The sequence below is a fragment of the Chlorocebus sabaeus genome, chromosome X (assembly GCF_047675955.1).
Source record: "Chlorocebus sabaeus isolate Y175 chromosome X, mChlSab1.0.hap1, whole genome shotgun sequence".
Classification (NCBI taxonomy): domain Eukaryota; kingdom Metazoa; phylum Chordata; class Mammalia; order Primates; family Cercopithecidae; genus Chlorocebus; species Chlorocebus sabaeus.
The window spans coordinates 3,940,656-3,961,113 of record NC_132933.1 but is presented as its reverse complement, the minus strand read 5'-3'; the positions used below and the strand labels follow the sequence as shown (position 1 = coordinate 3,961,113).

Here is a 20,458-nt window from a genome sequence, read left to right as displayed (position 1 = left end):
GTTTTTGTATTTTTGGTGAAGACGCGGTTTCACCCTGTTGGCCAGGCTGGTTTCGAAAAGAATTCTTTTAACAGAACATAAACAATAGAATAGAAGTTGAATAGGGTATCAGAGTGAATCATGCAAACTAAGGGTAGGTATTCTTTCATAGAAATAAATATATATGTTGCCACCTACATATATCCTCGGAAGATATGTAAAATATATTTCTTTGAGGAAAAAAGGTTTGCAAAGCCCAGCTCTGGCTGAGGAGGAGCCCCTGTAGGAAGGTGTGCATCTTCTCCCAGAGGTCACTACAATAACGGGTGCTGCAGCCACCCAGGGAACACCTCGCCTGGTACCCGCAGCCATTTTCTGCAAGGGGTACAGCTGGGCAAATGCTCAGAGGTGAGAAAAACAGAGCATCTCCAACCCATCACTTCAACAAAGAGCCAGGACCCAGGAGGAGGACCCTCCTGAGTGAAGACTGAGGGTCCACCCCTGCACAAAGAGGAGCCACAGAATCCAGCTTAGTCCCTCCTGTCAGCCCTGGAAGATCCCAGCGGCCTTGTCGCCCAAGGGCACCTCTCCTCCCACTGTGACCTCAGGGGACTCGAAATCAGAACCTTGGTCTGAGGGGAGCAGACACCATCCGCAGAGAACAGGGGTCCTGGCTATGCAAGGAATCAAATTCAGAATTCTGAGGGAGGACTGAGGGGCATGCCTACATCAACCCCTACCTCCAGGACCTCTCGCCTCCTCCCCCACCCCAACTCCCACCCTGGTGGAATCAGGTTCTGCCCCTACTGTCAACCCAGGTGGCCCCGATGTGACATCACTGACTTGCGCATTGGGAATCAGAGAGACGCGAGGTTGTCAGTCTGACCAGCAGCTTGAGGTTCACGGAGGGAAGCAGGCGCAGGATCTCTGAGGAGGCAAAGTGAGGGCAGGCTGTGCCAGGCATCAAAGTCAGGACCCTAAGAGAGAGCTGAGGGTCCCCCACGCCCATTCCTATCCCCCACCTCATTCCCATCCACACTCCTAACCCAATCCACACCCCCATTCCCTACCAGCACCCCTATACCCCAAACCCCGATTCAACCCCCCCATGCCCATCCCCTACCCCCACACCCGCACCGCCACCCCCTAACACCCATATCCCCATCTGGGCAGAATCCCCGGTTCTGCCCCTGCTTTTAACTCAGGAAAGCCCCAGGTGCCCGAATGTTATGCCACTGACTTGCACACTGGGGGTTAGAGAGAAACAAGCTTCTCGGTCTGACCTGCAGCTTCGGATTGGCAGAGGGAAGCCCGCCCAGGCTCTATGAGGAGGCAAGATGAGATGTTGCGGGAGGACTCAGGAGGCTCCCCACCCCACATAGACAACCTCCCAAAATCCAGCTGCCAGCCCTGGGACACTCCTGGGAGGAATTATCAGTCTGGGCGGTGCCACCACTCCACTGCCACTTAAGCCTCAGGGGGCTCCAGAGTCAGAGCTTAGGGTGATCAGCGAAAGACTGATGGGGACAGGCTCTGCCAGACATCAACCTCAGAACCCTATGAGAAGGCTGGGCATACCCCAGCCTTTTCCCATCCCCCAACCCCATTCCCATCTGCCACCCCATCCCATTCCCAAACTCATCCACACCCCCATCCCCCACCAGCACCTCTATCCTCCCCAACCCCTACCACCCTCATACCGCCATCTCCTACACAAAAATTCCCGACCCATCCACTAACGTCACCCCTCCCTCCCCCATCCACGTTGAATCGGGTTCCGCTTCTGCTTTCAACCCAAGAAAGCCCCAGGTGCCCGGATGTGAGGCCACTGACTTGCGCATTGGGGGTCAGAGAGAAGCGAGCTTCTCTGTGTGACCGGCAGCTTGGGATTGGCAGAGGGAAGCGGGACAGGCCCTGTGAGGAGTCAAGGTGAGACGCTGAGGGAGGACTCAGGAGTCCCCACCCCAGATAGATGACCCCAAATAATCCCGGACCACTCCTGCTGCCATCCCTGGGTTACCCGTGGGTGGACTTCTGAGTCTGGGGCACCCAGCACCCCACTGCCTCTGAAGTCGCTGGGGACTCTGGAATCAGAGCTTGGGGTGATCACTGCAAGACTGGTGAGGGCAGGCTCTGCCGGGCATCAACCTCAGGACCATAAGAGAGGGCTGAGCTTACCCCACCCATATTTCCATCCCCCACCTCCATTCCCATCCCCCACCCCGTTTCCATTCCCATTCACAACCCTTTCACCCCCCCACCCCCACCAGCAATCCTATCCTCACCAATCCCCCACCACCCTCATACAGCCATCTCCCACACAAAAATACCCGACCCCTCCACCAGCCTCACCCCTCCCACCCCCATCCACTCTGAATCGGGCTCCGCTTCCGCTTCCAACCCAAGGAACCCCACGTGCCTGGATGTGATGCCACTAACTTGCGCATAGGGGGTTAGAGAGAAGCGAGCTTCTCTGTCTGACTGGCACCTTGGGCTTGGCGTAGGGAAGCGGACCAGGCCCTGTGAGGGGTGAAGGTGAGACGCTGAGGGAGGACTCAGGAGTCCCCACCCCAGATAGGTGACCCCAAATAATCCCACACCACTCCTGCTGCCAGCCCAGGGCCACCCGTGGCCAGACTTCTGAGTCTGGGGCGCCTACCAACCAACTGCCTCTGAAGTCGCAGGGGATCTGGAGTCAGAGTATGTAGTGATCAGTGCAAGACTGGTGAGGGCAGGCTCTGCCGGGCATCAATCTCAGGACCATAAGGGAGGAGTGAGCGTACCCCACTCCTATTCCCATCCCCCACCCGCATTCCCATCCCCCAGCCCGTTTCCATTCCCATTCGCACTCCCAAATCCATCCACACTCCCATCCCCCACCAGCACACGGATATTCCCCAACCCCCCACCACCTTCATACCGCCATCTCCCACACAAAAATTCCCGCCCCCTCCACCAACGTCACCCCTCCCTCCCCCATCCACATTGAATCGGGTTCCGCTTCCGCTTTCAACCCAAGAAAGCCCCAGGTGCCCGGATGTGAGGCCACTGACTTGCGCACTGTGGGTTAGAGAGAAGTGAGCTTCTCTGTGTGACCAGCAGCTTGGGATTGGCGGAGGGAAACGGGACAGGCCCTGGGAGGAGTCAAGGTGAGACGCTGAGGGAGGACTCGGGAGGCCCCTACTCCAGGTAGACGACCCCAAATAATCCCAGACGACCCCTGCTGCCAGCCCTGGGCCACCGGTGGGCGGACTTCTGAGTCTGGGGCACCCAGCACCCCACTGCCTCTGAAGTCGCAGGGGACTCTGGAATCAGAGCTTGGGGTGATCAGTGCAGGACTGGTGAGGGCAGACTCTGCCGGGCATCAACCTCAGGACCATAAGGGAGGGGCGGGCGTACCCCACTCCTGTTCCCATCCCCCAGCCCGTTTCCATTCTCATTCGCACTCCCAAACCGATCCACACTCCCATCCCCCACCAGCACCCGGATATTCCCCAACCCCCCACCACCTTCATACCGCCATCTCCCACACAAAAATTCCCGCCCCCTCCACCAACGTCACCCCTCCCTCCCCCATCCACGTTAAATAGGGTTCCGCTTCCGCTTTCAACCCAAGAAAGCCCCAGGTGCCCGGATGTGAAGCCACTGACTTGCGCACTGTGGGTTAGAGAGAAGCGAGCTTCTCGGTGTGACCGGCAGCTTGGGATTGGCGGAGGGAAACGGGACAGGCCCTGGGAGGAGTCAAGGTGAGACGCTGAGGGAGGACTCAGGAGGCCCCTACTCCAGGTAGACGACCCCAAATAATCCCGGACGACCCCTGCTGCCAGGCCTGGGCCACCCGTGGGCGGACTTCTGAGTCTGGGGCACCAACCACCCCACTGCCTCTGAAGTCGCAGGGGACTCTGGAATCAGAGCTTGGGGTGATCAGTGCAGGACTGGTGAGGGCAGGCTCTGCCGGGCATCAACCTCAGGACCATAAGGGAGGGGTGGGCGTACCCCACTCCTGTTCCCATCCCCCAGCCCGTTTCCATTCCCATTCGCACTCCCAAACCGACCACTCCCATCCCCCACCAGCACCCGGATATTCCCCAACCCCCCACCACCTTCATACCGCCATCTCACACACAAAAATTCCCGCCCCCTCCACCAACGTCACCCCTCCCTCCCCCATCCACGTTAAATAGGGTTCCGCTTCCGCTTTCAACCCAAGAAAGCCCCAGGTGCCCGGATGTGAAGCCACTGACTTGCGCACTGGGGGTTAGAGAGAAGCGAGCTTCTCTGTGTGACCAGCAGCTTGGGATTGGCGGAGGGAAACGGGACAGGCCCTGGGAGGAGTCAAGGTGAGACGCTGAGGGAGGACTCAGGAGGCCCCTACTCCAGGTAGACGACCCCAAATAATCCCGGACGACCCCTGCTGCCAGGCCTGGGCCACCCGTGGGCGGACTTCTGAATCTGGGGCACCCACCACCCCACTGCCTCTGAAGTTGCAGGGGACTCTGGAATCAGCTTGGGGTGATCAGTGTAAGACTGGTGAGGGCAGACTCTGCCGGGCATCAACCTCAGGACCATAAGGGAGGGGTGGGCGTACCCGACTCCTGTTCCCATCCCCCAGCCCGTTTCCATTCCCATTCGCACTCCCAAACCGACCCACACTCCCATCCCCCACCAGCACCCGGATATTCCCCAACCCCCCACCACCTTCATACTGCCATCTCCCACACAAAAATTCCCGCCCCCTCCACCAACGTCACCCCTCCCTCCCCCATCCACGTTAAATAGGGTTCCGCTTCCGCTTTCAACCCAAGAAAGCCCCAGGTGCCCGGATGTGAAGCCACTGATTTGCGCACTGCGGGTTAGAGAGAAGCGAGCTTCTCTGTGTGACCGGCAACTTGGGATTGGCGAGGGAAACGGGACAGGCCCTGGGAGGAGTCAAGGTGAGACGCTGAGGGAGGACTCAGGAGGCCCCTACTCCAGGTAGACGACCCCAAATAATCCCGGACGACCCCTGCTGCCAGGCCTGGGCCACCCGTGGGCGGACTTCTGAGTCTGGGGCACCAACCACCCCACTGCCTCTGAAGTCGCAGGGGACTCTGGAATCAGAGCTTGGGGTGATCAGTGCAGGACTGGTGAGGGCAGGCTCTGCCGGGCATCAACCTCAGGACCATAAGGGAGGGGTGGGCGTACCCCACTCCTGTTCCCATCCCCCAGCCCGTTTCCATTCCCATTCGCACTCCCAAACCGACCACTCCCATCCCCCACCAGCACCCGGATATTCCCCAACCCCCCACCACCTTCATACCGCCATCTCACACACAAAAATTCCCGCCCCCTCCACCAACGTCACCCCTCCCTCCCCCATCCACGTTAAATAGGGTTCCGCTTCCGCTTTCAACCCAAGAAAGCCCCAGGTGCCCGGATGTGAAGCCACTGACTTGCGCACTGGGGGTTAGAGAGAAGCGAGCTTCTCTGTGTGACCAGCAGCTTGGGATTGGCGGAGGGAAACGGGACAGGCCCTGGGAGGAGTCAAGGTGAGACGCTGAGGGAGGACTCAGGAGGCCCCTACTCCAGGTAGACGACCCCAAATAATCCCGGACGACCCCTGCTGCCAGGCCTGGGCCACCCGTGGGCGGACTTCTGAATCTGGGGCACCCACCACCCCACTGCCTCTGAAGTTGCAGGGGACTCTGGAATCAGCTTGGGGTGATCAGTGTAAGACTGGTGAGGGCAGACTCTGCCGGGCATCAACCTCAGGACCATAAGGGAGGGGTGGGCGTACCCGACTCCTGTTCCCATCCCCCAGCCCGTTTCCATTCCCATTCGCACTCCCAAACCGACCCACACTCCCATCCCCCACCAGCACCCGGATATTCCCCAACCCCCCACCACCTTCATACTGCCATCTCCCACACAAAAATTCCCGCCCCCTCCACCAACGTCACCCCTCCCTCCCCCATCCACGTTAAATAGGGTTCCGCTTCCGCTTTCAACCCAAGAAAGCCCCAGGTGCCCGGATGTGAAGCCACTGATTTGCGCACTGCGGGTTAGAGAGAAGCGAGCTTCTCTGTGTGACCGGCAACTTGGGATTGGCGAGGGAAACGGGACAGGCCCTGGGAGGAGTCAAGGTGAGACGCTGAGGGAGGACTCAGGAGGCCCCTACTCCAGGTAGACGACCCCAAATAATCCCGGACGACCCCTGCTGCCAGGCCTGGGCCACCCGTGGGCGGACTTCTGAGTCTGGGGCACCAACCACCCCACTGCCTCTGAAGTCGCAGGGGACTCTGGAATCAGAGCTTGGGGTGATCAGTGCAGGACTGGTGAGGGCAGGCTCTGCCGGGCATCAATCTCAGGACCATAAGGGAGGGGTGGGCGTACCCCACTCCTGTTCCCATCCCCCAGCCCGTTTCCATTCCCATTCGCACTCCCAAACCGACCACTCCCATCCCCCACCAGCACCCGGATATTCCCCAACCCCCCACCACCTTCATACCGCCATCTCACAGACAAAAATTCCCGCCCCCTCCACCAACGTCACCCCTCCCTCCCCCATCCACGTTAAATAGGGTTCCGCTTCCGCTTTCAACCCAAGAAAGCCCCAGGTGCCCGGATGTGAAGCCACTGACTTGCGCACTGGGGGTTAGAGAGAAGCGAGCTTCTCTGTGTGACCAGCAGCTTGGGATTGGCGGAGGGAAACGGGACAGGCCCTGGGAGGAGTCAAGGTGAGACGCTGAGGGAGGACTCAGGAGGCCTCTACTCCAGGTAGACGACCCCAAATAATCGCAGACGACCCCTGCTGCCAGGCCTGGGCCACCCGTGGGCGGACTTCTGAATCTGGGGCACCCACCACCCCACTGCCTCTGAAGTTGCAGGGGACTCTGGAATCAGCTTGGGGTGATCAGTGTAAGACTGGTGAGGGCAGGCTCTGCCGGGCATCAACCTCAGGACCATAAGGGAGGGGTGGGCGTACCCCACTCCTGTTCCCATCCCCCAGCCCGTTTCCATTCCCATTCGCACTCCCAAACCGACCCACACTCCCATCCCCCACCAGCACCCGGATATTCCCCAACCCCCCACCACCTTCATACCGCCATCTCCCACACAAAAATTCCCGCCCCCTCCACCAACGTCACCCCTCCCTCCCCCATCCACGTTAAATAGGGTTCCGCTTCCCCTTTCAACCCAAGAAAGCCCCAGGTGCCCGGATGTGAAGCCACTGATTTGCGCACTGCGGGTTAGAGAGAAGCGAGCTTCTCTGTGTGACCGGCAACTTGGGATTGGCGAGGGAAACGGGACAGGCCCTGGGAGGAGTCAAGGTGAGACGCTGAGGGAGGACTCAGGAGGCCCCTACTCCAGGTAGACGACCCCAAATAATCCCGGACGACCCCTGCTGCCAGGCCTGGGCCACCCGTGGGCGGACTTCTGAGTCTGGGGCACCAACCACCCCACTGCCTCTGAAGTCGCAGGGGACTCTGGAATCAGAGCTTGGGGTGATCAGTGCAGGACTGGTGAGGGCAGGCTCTGCCGGGCATCAATCTCAGGACCATAAGGGAGGGGTGAGCGTACCCCACTCCTGTTCCCATCCCCCAGCCCGTTTCCATTCCCATTCGCACTCCCAAACCGACCCACATTCCCATCCCCCACCAGCACCCGGCTATTCCTCAACCCCCCACCACCTTCATACCGCCATCTCACACACAAAAATTCCCGCCCCCTCCACCAACGTCACCCCTCCCTCCCCCATCCACGTTAAATAGGGTTCCGCTTCCGCTTTCAACCCAAGAAAGCCCCAGGTGCCCGGATGTGAAGCCACTGACTTGCGCACTGGGGGTTAGAGAGAAGCGAGCTTCTCTGTGTGACCAGCAGCTTGGGATTGGCGGAGGGAAACGGGACAGGCCCTGGGAGGAGTCAAGGTGAGACGCTGAGGGAGGACTCAGGAGGCCCCTACTCCAGGTAGACGACCCCAAATAATCCCGGACGACCCCTGCTGCCAGGCCTGGGCCACCCGTGGGCGGACTTCTGAATCTGGGGCACCCACCACCCCACTGCCTCTGAAGTTTCAGGGAACTCTGGAATCAGCTTGGGGTGATCAGTGCAAGACTGGTGAGGGCAGGCTCTGCCGGGCATCAACCTCAGGACCATAAGGGAGGGGTGGGCGTATCCCACTCCTGTTCCCATCCCCCACCCGCATTCCCATCCCCCAGCCCGTTTCCATTCCCATTTGCACTCCCAAACCCATCCACACTCCCATCCTCCACCAGTGCCGGTATATTCCCCAGCCCCCCACCACCTTCATACCGGATCTCCCACACAAAGGTTCCTGTTCCCTCCACCAACGTCACCTCTCCCTCCCCCATCCACGTTGAATTGGGTTCCGCTTCCGCTTTCAACCCAAGAAAGCCCCAGGTGCCCGGAGGTGAGGCCACTGACTTGCTCACTGCGTGTTAGGGAGAAGCAAGCTTCTCTGTGTAACTGGCAGCTTGGGATTGGCGGAGGGAAACGGGACAGGCCCTGGGAGGAGTCAAGGTGAGATGCTGAGGGAGGACTCAGGAGTCCCCACCCCAGATAGACGACCCCAAATCCCGGATCACTCCTGCTGCAAGCCCTGGGCCACCGGTGGGCGGACTTCTGAGTCTGGGGCGCCCACCACCCCACTGCCTCTGAAGTCGCAGGGGCCTCTGGAATCAGAGCTTGGGGTGATCAGTGCAAGACTGGTGAGAGCCGGCTCTGCCCGGCATCAACCTCAGGACCATAAGAGAGGGCTGAACTTACCCTACACCTGTTCCCATCCCCCACCTCCTTTCCCATCCCCCACCCCGTTTCCATTCCCATTCACAACCCTTTCACTCTCCCACCCCCACCAGCAATCCTATCCTCCCCAACCCCCTACCACCCTCATACCACCGTCTCCCACACAAAAATACCCGCTCCCTCCACCAACGTCACCCCTCCCACTCCCATCCACGCTTCCACTTTCAACCCAAGGAAGTCCCAGGTGCCCGGATGTGAGGCCACTGACTTGTGCATTGGGGGTTAGAGAGAAGCTTCTTTGACCGGTACCTTGGGGCTGGTGGAGGGAAGCGGGCCAGGCCCTGTGAGGAGTCAAGGTGAGATGCTGAGGGAGGACTCAGGAGGCCCCCACCCCAGATTGGCGACCCCAAATAATCCTGGACCAGTCCTGCTGCCAGCCCTGGATCACCCGTGGGTGGACTTCTGAGTCTGAGGCACCCACCACCCCACTGCCTCTGAAGTAGCTGGGGACTCTGGAGTCACAGCTTGGGGTGATCAGTGCAAGACTGGTTAGGGCAGGCTCTGCCGGGCATCAACCTCAGGACCGTAAGAGAGGGCTGAGCTTACCCTACCCCTATTCCTGTCCCCCACCCCCTTCCCATCCCTCACCCCGTTCCCGTTCCCATTCCCATTCGCACTCCCAAACCCATCCACACTCGCATCCCTCTGCAGCACCCCATCCATTCTCCCCAATCCACCACCATCCTCATACCGCCGTCTCCCACACCAAAAAGCCTGCCCCCTCCACCATCCTCATCCCTCCCACTGCCATCCACGCTGAATCGGGTTCTGCTTCCGCTTTCAACCCCAGGACACCCCAGGTGCCTGGATGTGAGCCCAATGACTTGCGCGTTGGGGGTTAGAGAGAAGCGAGCTTCTCTGTTTGACCGGGAGCTTGGGATTGGCGGAGGGAAGCGGGCCAGGCCCTTTGAGGAGTGAAGGTGAGATGCTGAGGGAGGACTTAGGAGGCCCCCACCCCAGATAAACGACCCCAAATAATCCCGCACCATTCCTGCTGCCAGCCCTGGGCCACCCGTGGGCAGACTTCTGAGTCTGGGTCACCCGCCACTCCACTGCCTCTGAAGTCACAGGGGACTCTCAAGTCAGAGCTTGGGGGGATCAGTGCAAGACTGGTGAGGGCAGGCTCTGCCAGGCGTCAACCTCAGGACTGTAAGAGAGGGCTGAGGGTCCCCCACCCCGTTCCCATTTTCATCCACACTCCCAACCCCATCTACACCCCCATCCCCCACCAGTACCCCTATCCTCCCCAAACTCCCACTGCCCTGATATCCCCACCCCAAAACCTCTACCCCCATCCAGGCTGAATCACTGCCTTCATATCCCCACCCCAAAACCTCTACTCCCATCCAGGCTGAATCGGGTTCCAGTTCCACTTTCAACCCAGGGAAGCCCCAGGTGCCCGGATATGATGCCAGTGACTTGCGCATTGGGGGTTAGAGAGAAGCTAGCTTGTTGGTCTGACAGGCAGCTTGGGCTTGACAGAGGGAAGCTGACCCAGGCTCTCTGAGGTGGCAACGTGAGAAGCTGAGAGAGGACTCGGGAGACCCTCCCCACTGCAGATCGATGACCCCAAATAATCTAGCACCACTCCTGCTTTCAGCCCTGGGTCACTCGTGGGCGGACATCTGAGTCTGGGGCCCACCACCCCACTGCCGCTTAAGCCGCAGGGGATTGTTCAGTCAGAGCTTGGTGTAATCAGTGCAAGACTGGTGGGGACAGGCTTTGCTAACCTTCAACGTCAGGATCCTAGGAGAGGGTGGAGTGTCCCCCACCCCATTCCTATCCCCTACCCTGTTCCCATTCCCATCCGCACTCCCAACCCCATCTGTACCCCCATCCCCCACCTGTGCCCCTATGCTCCCCAACACCCCCCACCAGCCTCATGCCCCCCCTCCCACCTTCATCCCCATCCGTGCAGAATCTGGTTACACCCCTGCTTTCAATCCAGGCAAGCCCTGGGTGGCCGGATGTGATGCCACTGACTTGTGCATTGGGGATTAGAGGGAAGTGAGGTTCTGGTTCTGAAGAGCGGCTTGAGATTGTCAGACGGAAGGGGGCCCAGGCTTTGTGAGCAGGCAGTCAGACTCTGAGGGAGGATTCAGGACGCCCTTATCCCTGATAGAAGGTCCCAGCCCTGGACCACTCCGCAGAGGCTGACTTCTCAGGCTGGGCCGCTCCTCCAGCTTCCCACCCCACCATCCCCACAGGAGACTCTGGAGTCAGAGCGTGGTGTGACCATGGAAGGGATGCTTAGGAGAGGGCACCATCTGGGCTCTGCCAGGCATCAAGGTCAGGAATCTCAGGGAGGGCTGAGGGCCTCCAAGAGTCCACTGCAATCCCCACTCTCATGACCCAACCCCCACTTCACTGCCATTCCCACTCCTATCCACCACCCCTATACCTCAACCCAGATCTCCATCCACTCTGCCTTTCCACCCACACCCCTCCCACCGGAACCCCCACCCCGACCCCCACCCTGGCAGAATACAGTTCAGCCCCTGCTGTCAATCCAGGAAAGTCCCTGGTACCCGAATGTGACGCCACTGACTTGCTCATTGGGAGTTAGAGAGAAGTGAGGTTCTCCTTAGGGGGAGCTTGACATCAGCAGAGAGAAGTGAGCCCAGGCTCTGAGGAGGCAAGGTGAGAGGCTGAGGGAGGTCTCAGTAGGGGCCCCCCCCAGATAGAGGGCCCCAATTAATCCAGCACCACTCCTACTGCCAGCCCTGGACCACCCAGGAGGCCGACTTCTCAGGCTGGGCTGCTCCCCACCACTGCCCCTGTCGCAACCCGTTTGTTTAAGCCACAGGGGACTCTGGAGTCAGAGGTTGGTGTGATCAGGGCAGGGCTGGTTAGGAGAGGGCATGGCCCAGGATCTGTCAGGAATCAAAGTCAGAAACCTGAGAGGGAACTGAGGTCCCCCAAGATCCCACTCTAACCCCCATTCCCACAAATCCGCTACCACTCCGCTGCCCCATTTCCCATTCCTTGCCCTCCAACCTCACCAGGCAGAATCCAGTTCCCCTTCTGCTATCAATCCAGGGAAACCCCAGACTTGGTGCTGGGACGTTTTGGGGGTCAGAGAGAATCGAGGGCATGGTCCTGAGGGGATAATTGAGATTGACTGAGGGGAGCAGGCCCAAGCTCTGTGACGAGGCAAGGTGAGACTCTGATGAAGGACTGAGGAGGCCCCCACTCCAGCTAGAGGACCCCAAACAATGGAGCTCAGCCCCTGCTGCCAGCCCTGGACCACCCGGGGGAAGACTCAGGTTAGGCCATCCCAGCTCCCACTGCCAATAAAGCCACAGGGGACTCCAGTCAGAGCTTGGTGTGCCCAAGGCGGGGCCCAGGCTCTGCCTGGCATCAGGATCAGGACCCTGAGAGTGAACTGAGGGACCTACATTCCCATCCCTTCCACATTCCAGCATCCCCCCACCATCCAGATCCTCAACCCCATCCCCAATTCCGTTTTGCAGAATCCATTTTTTCCCCTGCAGTCAACCGACGGAAGACCTGGGAATGATCAGGCACTCGGATCTTGACATCCACATCCAGGGCTGAAGGAGGGAAGGGACTTGGTATCATGAGCAGAGTCTCAGGGTAGCAGAGGGAGGACCCTGGCCCTCCTGGGAGACGAGGAAGGACTCAGGAGACCCAGCATCCCAAGGCAGGGAGCCCACCCCACCCTGTCTGAGAATGAGGTGCCTCCTCTTTTAGCCTCGGGAATCCAAGGGATGGTGACTCAGGTCAGCAGACGGGTGGGTTCCAGCCCTTCCAGGATCAAGGAAAGGAAGACGAGGGAGGACTCAGGGGGCCTTGCATTCCAGATCAGTGGAGACCTGGGCCCTGGGAGGTCCTGAGCAAGGTAGCCACATGTAGCTCATGCTTCCTGCACCGTCGAGGTCACAGAGAGGAGAGGGCTATGGTCTGAGGATACCTGTGGCTCAGAAAGATGGGACCCCGCAGAGTCTGGCTGTCCCCTGTTAGCTCCGGGGGACCAGAGCAGGGATGGCCTTATGTGCCAATCTTACTTGTACCATAGGCAGGAAGTTGGAGAACCTTCAGGAAGATGAGGTCTTGGAGTAAAGGGGCAATATCTGCTCATCTCAGGGGGTTGGGGGTTGAGGAAGGGCAGGCCCCGTCGGGAGCAAACATAAGTGACCCACAGGAGGCTATCAGAACCCTCACCCCAGGACCAAAGGGGTCAGCTGTGGACTCCCCGCACAGGGGTGACAGGATGTGGCTCTTCATTTCTGATTGCAGATCTCAGTGAGGTTAGGACCTTGTTCTCAGAGGGTTACTCAGGTCAACACAGAGACCCCCATCTGGTCGACAGACACAGTGGTCCCAGGATCTGCCAAGAGTCCTGGTGAGGAATGTGAGGGAAGATTGAGGGTACCACAGGGCCACAACGCAGACGATGACTCCACAGAAATCAGCCTTGCTGCTGTTGTCACCCCAGAGAGCATTGGCTTGGCTGTCTGCTGAGGTCCCTCTCTTGTCCTGGGATCACTGATGTCACGGAGGGGGAGGCCTTGGTCTGAGGGGGGCTGCACCCAGGTCAGTAGAGGGAGGGTCGCAGGCTCTGCCAGGAGTTGAGGTGAGGACCAAGCAGGCTCCTCACCCAGGACACATGGGTTCCAATGAATTTCGACATCTCTTGCTGTCGTTCTTCAGAGGACCTAGGCACATGTGGCCAGATGTGGGGCCCCTCATGTCCTGTTTCCTCTCAGGCATGTGAGCGCTTGATCTGAATTTCTCAGGCCAGCAAAAGGGTGGGATCCAGGCCCTGCCTGGAGAAATGTGAGGGCCCTGAGTGACCACAGAGTGGACCATCCACTCTATGAGAGTGGGGACCTCACAGAGGCCAGCCTGCCCTCTTGATAGCACTGAGGGACTGGGGCTGTGCTTATAGTCGGCACCCTAAGGGCCCATGGATTCATCTCCTAGGAGCTCCAGGAACAAGGCAATGAGGTCTCGGTCTGAGACTTGTGTCCTCAAGTCACAGAGCAGAGGGTGCACAGGCTGTGCCAGCAGCGAATGTTTGCCCTGAATGCACACCAAGGGCCCCACTTGGCATAGGACACGTGGAACTCCAGAGAGTCTGGCCTCACCTCCTGTTAGTCCTGCAGAATCGACCTCTGCTGGCCGGCTATACCCTGAGGTGCTCTCTCACTTCCTCCTTTAGGTTCTCAGGGGATAGGCCAACCCGGAGGACAGGATTCCCTGGAGATCACAGAGGAGCACCAAGGAGAAGATCTGTAAGTAAGCCTTTGTTAGAGCCTCCAAGATTCGATTATCAGCTGAGGCCTCTTACATGCTCCCTCTCTCCCCAGGCCTGTGGGTCCCCATTGCCCAGCTTTTGCCTGTACTCCCACCTGCTGCCCTGACCAGAGTCGTCATGTCTCTTGAGCAGAAGAGTCAGCACTGCAAGCCTGAGGAAGGTGTTGAGGCCCAAGAAGAGGCCCTGGGCCTGGTGGGTGCGCAGGCTCCTGCTACTGAGGAGCAGGAGGCTGCTGCCTCCTCCTCCTCTCCTCTGGTCCCTGGCACCCTGGAGGAAGTGCCTGCTGCTGGGTCAACAGGTCCTCCCCAGAGTCCTCAGGGAGCCTCCGCCTTACCCACTACCGTCAACTTCACTTGCTGGAGGCAACCCAATGAGGGTTCCAGCAGCCAAGAAGAGGAGGGGCTAAGCACCTCTCCTGACCCAGAGTCCTTGTTCCGAGAAGCACTCAGTAAGAAGGTGGATGAGTTGGTTCATTTTCTTCTCCTCAAGTATCGAGCCAAGGAGCTGGTCACAAAGGCAGAAATGCTGGAGAGAGTCATCAAAAATTACAAGCACTGCTTTCCTGTGATCTTCGGCAAAGCCGCCGAGTCCCTGAAGATGATCTTTGGCATTGACGTGAAGGAAGTGGACCCCACCAGCAACACCTACACCCTTGTCACCTGCCTGGGCCTCTCCTACGATGGCCTGCTGGGTGGTAATATCTTTCCCAAGACAGGCCTCTTGATAATCGTCCTGGGCACTATCGCAATGGAGGGCGACTCCACATCTGAGGAGGAAATCTGGGAGGAGCTGAGTGTGATGGATGTGTATGATGGGAGGGAGCACATTGTCTATGGGGAGCCCAGGAAACTGCTCACCCAAGAGTGGGTGCAGGAGAACTACCTGGAGTACCGGAAGGTACCCGGCAGTGATCCTGCACGCTACGAGTTCCTGTGGGGTCCAAGGGCCCTGGCTGAAACCAGCTATGTGAAGGTCCTGGAGCATGTGGTCAGGGTCAATGCAAGAGTTCGCATTTCCTACCCATCCCTGCGTGAAGCAGCTTTGAGAGAGGAGGAAGAGGGAGTCTGAGCATGAGTTGCAGCCAGGGCCCGGGGCGGGGGTAGGGGGGGGGGTGGCGGCTGGGCTGGGCCAGTCATCTGATGGCCCTGTGCAGCAGCTTCCCCTGCCTTGTGTAGCATGAGGCCCATTCTTCACTGTTTGAAGAGAGTAGTCAGCATTCTTAGTAGTGGGTTTCTGTTTTATTGGGTGACTTGGAGATTTATCTCTGTTTCCTTTTATAATTGTTCAAATGTTCCTTTTAATGGATGGTTGAATGAACTTCAGCATCCAAGTTTATGAGTCGTAGTCACATATATTGCTGTTTATATAGTTTAGGTGTAAAAGTCTTGTTTTTTATTCAGGTTGGGAAATCCATTCTATTTTGTGAATTGGGACATAATAACAGCAGTGGAGTAAGTATTTAGAAATGTGAATTCACCGTAAGATATGTGAGATAAAGAAATTAAAAAATACTTAATTCCTGCCTTATAAATACTCAGTCTACTCTGTAAAATTTAAAAAATATATATGCATACTTGGATTTCCTTGGCTTCTTCGTGAATGTAAGAAAAATTAAATCTGAATAAATAATTCTCTGTGTTCACTGGCTCATTTCTTCTCTATGCACTGAGCATCTGCTCTGTGGAAGACCCAGGGTTAGTAGTGGAGATACTAGGGTAAGCCAGACACACACCTACCTGTAGGGTATTAGAGTCTAGGAGCTGCAGTCATACAATTAAGGTGGCAAGATGTCCTCTAAGATGTAGAGGAAAAGTAAGAGAGGAGTGTGGGTATGGGGCTCCAGGTGAGAGTGGTCGAGTGTAAATTCCCTGTGTGGGGCCTTTTGGGCTTTGGGAAACTGCATTTTCTTCTGAGGGATCTGATTGTAATGAAGCTTGTTGGGTCAAGGGCCAGATCCTCAGAGGAAGACGGAAAAGCCCAGATTGGAAAAGTGCTCTGAGCAGTTCCTTTTTGACAGTGGATGAACAGAGAAGCCTCTACCTGGGGCGGGAATGGAAGGTGTCTTGTGAACACAGTGCATGAGCTAGGTGATGGGCACCCATTATTTGCAAGGGTTTCCTGTGAGATAAACTTGTGTCTCCCCAAAAGGGAGACCCAGAAGCCACTGGCCAGGTGCTTTTCTACCTGGCTGGGAGAACCAGAACTGACTATTAAAAAGGCATTCTAATTAGGTTATCTCAAGTGCAATGTGACCAATTGTAAGCAGGGGCTAGATTTTGGGTGGTAACAATGAAAATAGTGGTATAGATGGAAAAGCAGCTGGGAGCGAAGGAAGGAGTTGGTCTTTGACTCAAATTCTAGGAGCTTTGAGCTGCATCTGGCTGGGGAAATCTCCCACACACCCAAATTTTGAGGCATATTCTCTAAGTGATAATTCTTACTGAATTTTATGGATGAAACTTCCTTATTTGGCTAATGATTCCATGCCCTATTGAATTGGATATTCTCTGATCAGTCTTGAAGAACAATGACAACAAAATCCCAGAATGCTAGGGTCTGGGGTCAAACAATATCAGAAATAACAGCTATCTGCCATTCCTTAAACTTCTAATTTAATTCCAGGCCCTGAGCCAGGTGCTTCACTTACATTGCACACACTCCAATAGTCCTACTAGACAGGGCTTATCACATCTGCTTAGAAGAATTCAAGGCTCACAGGGCTTGTGAATTGGGACATAATAACAGAGTATTTCCTGGGTATCCCGAGGATCATGTGGCTAGTAAGGAACAGGGCTGGAACCAGACCCCTGCTCTGAATTTCTTTAGAGCCCATGCTGTCCCCATTCCCCCCAGCCTGAGGTTGACCTCCCGACTGGTACTTCATTTCTCTTCTCAGCACTGCACCATGTCTCTCAGGTGACAAAAATAAGGACCTTGAGGCCAACATTACTAAAAGCAGGCTTGGCAATGAGAATCAAACACCATTTATGGGGCTGGTTCGTGCTGGGTTCCTTGAGAGTTGAGTCTGCCCAGGTGTGGGCATTTCTGTCCAGTCCCAGCACTTTCTGAAACTACAGCGCATTTCCTCTGGTCACTTCCATGTGTCCTGTCTGACTCTGGAAACTTACCTGCTGACCACCTTGCCACTGGTCCCCACAGAACAGCCCCAAATCACCTGCTCACCTTTTGACAGGGGGCATTCCTTCTCCCTGTAGAAGTCCTCTGGCTGTCCCATCTCTCACCCAGGAAGCCATGTGATATAAGCAACCTTTTTGATATAAAGTTTACATAGGGACAGTGACTTTTAGACAACTGGGTGTCACTCTGGTTACCTTCAACACAGTCTTCAAGTGTTTTCCAAATGGGTTGAGTAGAGTCTGATTTGCCATATTATCCATCAGTTTTTGGCATGTCACCCTGAAGTTAAAGGGAGTTTGGAACCACCTTGATACTTGAAATTGGACTTTAACAGGGTGTTTTATTTGAAATTCAGCTCTGAACACATACACAGATGAATGCTTTAAAACCAAAGCCTCCCTCATGAGTATTAGGTGGGGAAAAACTTTGAAAATCCCAGTGGAACAAACATGTACATACTGAGGCTGAATTCCTATATCCCTATAGTCTCCCAGGAGGTGAAAAATGATTCCTTGGAATACATGTCAGCTCTCATGAAAAAGGAATAATTAAGCAGCCTTCTACTGCCTCTTGTGTGCTTACCTGCCCCATGGAAAAATACTGGCTTTCAGTGTGCCTAGAGGCACTGACAGGTGTTCAGGTATGTGGAGGGTAGCAGAGTCTCACAGGTTAAGATTTTAACCAGGAATCAAATGGAAGAAAATATTCTCGGCCTACTTAGAGGGAGCTAAATGAGAAGAACTTATGAACACAAAGAAGGAAATAACAGACACTGAAGTCTACTTGAGGCAGGGAGGGTGGCAGGAGGGAGAGGATCAGAAAAGATACCTATTGGATACTGGGCTTAATACCTGGATGATGAAATAATATATACAACAAACTCCTGTGACTCTTGTTTATGTATGTGACAAACCTTCACATGTACCCCCAAACCTAAAATAAAAGTTAAAAAAAATAAAGGGTATTGCAAAGGGAAGCCTTCCTGCTGAGACTTTCAAGATTCTTGGACAGTGGTGATCCTACATTTGAAAGCATCAGTCACATATTAGGCACTTGAACAAGTCGGAGAACTTCAAGGCAAATTTGACCTTCTCAGAAACTCCTAGAAATGAGATGGATTGTGTAACACCAAATTAAAATATTAATAGTTGCCTTTTACTGAGCACTTACTATGTAACAGTTTATGGGGGAGACTATAGTACTCACCCACACCTTGTCTTCCTCTCTTTCTTTGACACATAGGCACAGTTCACTTGCAGTTAGGAAGAGTAGTGTGACAACCTGTTACCACTGAAACAAGAGCAGAAGCATTGTTTGTCACATCCAGGCATGTGACAACCAATGTGCAGTTCCATGCTTTCTCCCTCCTTTCAATGGCAAACGTGGCAGCTTCAGCTTGAGATGATGGAATCACAAGGTGAAAGTAACATGGATCCCCAAGTCATGTGGGAGTGGAGAGTCTCTGCCAAACCAAGTCAGAACTTAGGTGTGCATAAAATAAACTTCTGTTGTGTCAAGCCATTGAAATTTCACGGTTTGTTGCATCAGCTAGCAGTTACTTTAACTGACACAGCTGCTACTTCTGTGTTAGATGTAAATATTTTTTATTTAAAGGGTGGTAGTTAGTATATTCTTATTGCAAAAATTATAGGAATGTAGATAATTTACAATTTTAAACTTCGCAAAGCTCTTCCACGGTTTAGCCCCCTCCTCAGAGGTCCCACAATTAACCATCTGGTGTGTATTATTTTAAAGCTGGCTCTAGGCTCTTCACTGACACATAAGCTATAACAATATATTATTTTTATTTAATATAAGAGAATAATGATGTACATATTGACCTGCCATTTGTGTTTGTCCCTTCATAAAATGGATATGGGATCTTTCCACAACAGTACATAATCTATCTCTCTTTTGAAACTACTTTCTATAATTCTAAAGTAGGCATGCACCATAATTAATTAAACTCTTTCTTCCTAATAAACACATACATTATTTACCATTTGCTGTATGATATACTAAATAAAATAAATATCTTTGAATATGAATTATTGGGCAAACATGAATGTTTTCTTGTAAGAAATGTATTAACATGGGTATTGGGTTAAAATGAAAAGGTTGTTAATAGTTTAACATTTTATAAATATTTTAAAATTTCATTACAAAAAATACTGTACCAATTCACATTCTAATAAAAATCACAGATTATTTAACATTCTGAAATATGGACAGGACATTTCTACTTTGCTTTGAGAAGGATTTGGTCAGACTCAACAGGAGCCAGGGACGTGGAGCAGAGAGGACACCCTCAGGCTGTGAGGGTCATTGGGAGGATCCAGGGGAGAGCAATTACCAGAGTATATGAGAGAGACCACATGTGAAACCAGGTCCACAGAGCCCCAGGCAGGCTGGTACTCAGCGCTCTGAATCCAGAGTTCAGCCCAGTGGGGTCAGGAACCTGAGGAAGAAAAGTGGGAAGGGAAGAGGGGGAACAGGACAACAAACAGGAACAGATTTGGGAAATCGGGCACCATCATCACCAATTGGACTGGACCCTGTGATCTGAATGCACAGGCCTATTGGCTGAACACATCGGCCGCGTGCAGGACACCATACCCTCCCTCAGAATTTCCTTCCTTTCTGTCAGGAAGCGCATGGCTGACTTCCTGCACCTTTCTGGGCAAGCTGCCTCTCTTGACAATTCCAGTGGTCCTGTGCAACGTCTCCAGCATTCCAGGGCTGGGAGCTGTCTTCATGCCTGCTGGGGGCTGGTTTTTTATCCCCTGGCGACCCTTCGCCAAAGCTGGGCTATGTGAATGGGTTGGTGAGTGATGACAGAAAGCCAAGATGGACCAGGAATGCACTTGAAGGTGGCAGTGTGGCTGCACGGAGGGAAAATTGGAGGAAGAGTGCCCAAGGACTAATCAGCTCAGACTCTGCACATGAAGAACTGTGTGTTGACGTGCAGTAAAAGTGATCCAGGTGGTGAACGTGTCTCAGATGGCTTCCTGTGTCTTCTGAGCTCTTGGACCACAAGGGGCAGGTGTCCTGAAGCTGTGACCGCTTGCCTATTTTGCCTCCAGACACTGTGTGGAGGGCTGGCCCAAGGTGTGGACATGGGCAGGTTGGATGGAAACCCAGTAGAGATGGCACAATTCCTTGTTAAACTGACAGGGATGTACAGGGTCCAATGTATGAAACATCACGCACTGTCCTGTTGGGAGCATCCTCATCTCCATGATGGTGTTTGGGCCT

The 20,458-nt window shown here is 55.1% G+C and overlaps 1 protein-coding gene across 3 annotated transcripts; it reads left to right on the top strand.

The window, feature by feature from the left end:
* Positions 1 to 859: 859 nt before the first annotated feature.
* Positions 860 to 15,705, top strand: MAGEA4 (MAGE family member A4). Of its 3 annotated transcripts, none has more exons than XM_037988883.2 (3): positions 860 to 919; positions 13,970 to 14,042; positions 14,118 to 15,705. In XM_037988883.2, the coding sequence occupies exon 3, from the start codon at positions 14,183 to 14,185 to the stop codon at positions 15,131 to 15,133; it is 951 nt and encodes a 316-aa protein (XP_037844811.2). In that variant the 5' UTR covers positions 860 to 919; positions 13,970 to 14,042; positions 14,118 to 14,182; the 3' UTR covers positions 15,134 to 15,705. The 3 variants fall into 3 exon arrangements, with proteins under 3 accessions (XP_037844811.2, XP_072869233.1, XP_037844810.2); XM_073013132.1 differs by lacking the exon at positions 860 to 919 and adding an exon at positions 3,045 to 3,128; XM_037988882.2 differs by lacking the exon at positions 860 to 919 and adding an exon at positions 4,236 to 4,319 and having other exon boundaries at positions 13,732 to 14,042.
* Positions 15,706 to 20,458: the final 4,753 nt, after the last annotated feature.

Excerpts from the sequence above, each read along its gene's own strand:
- MAGEA4 (XM_037988883.2), top strand. The coding sequence starts at position 14,183 with ATGTCTCTTGAGCAGAAGAGTCAGCACTGCAAGCCTGAGGAAGGTGTT.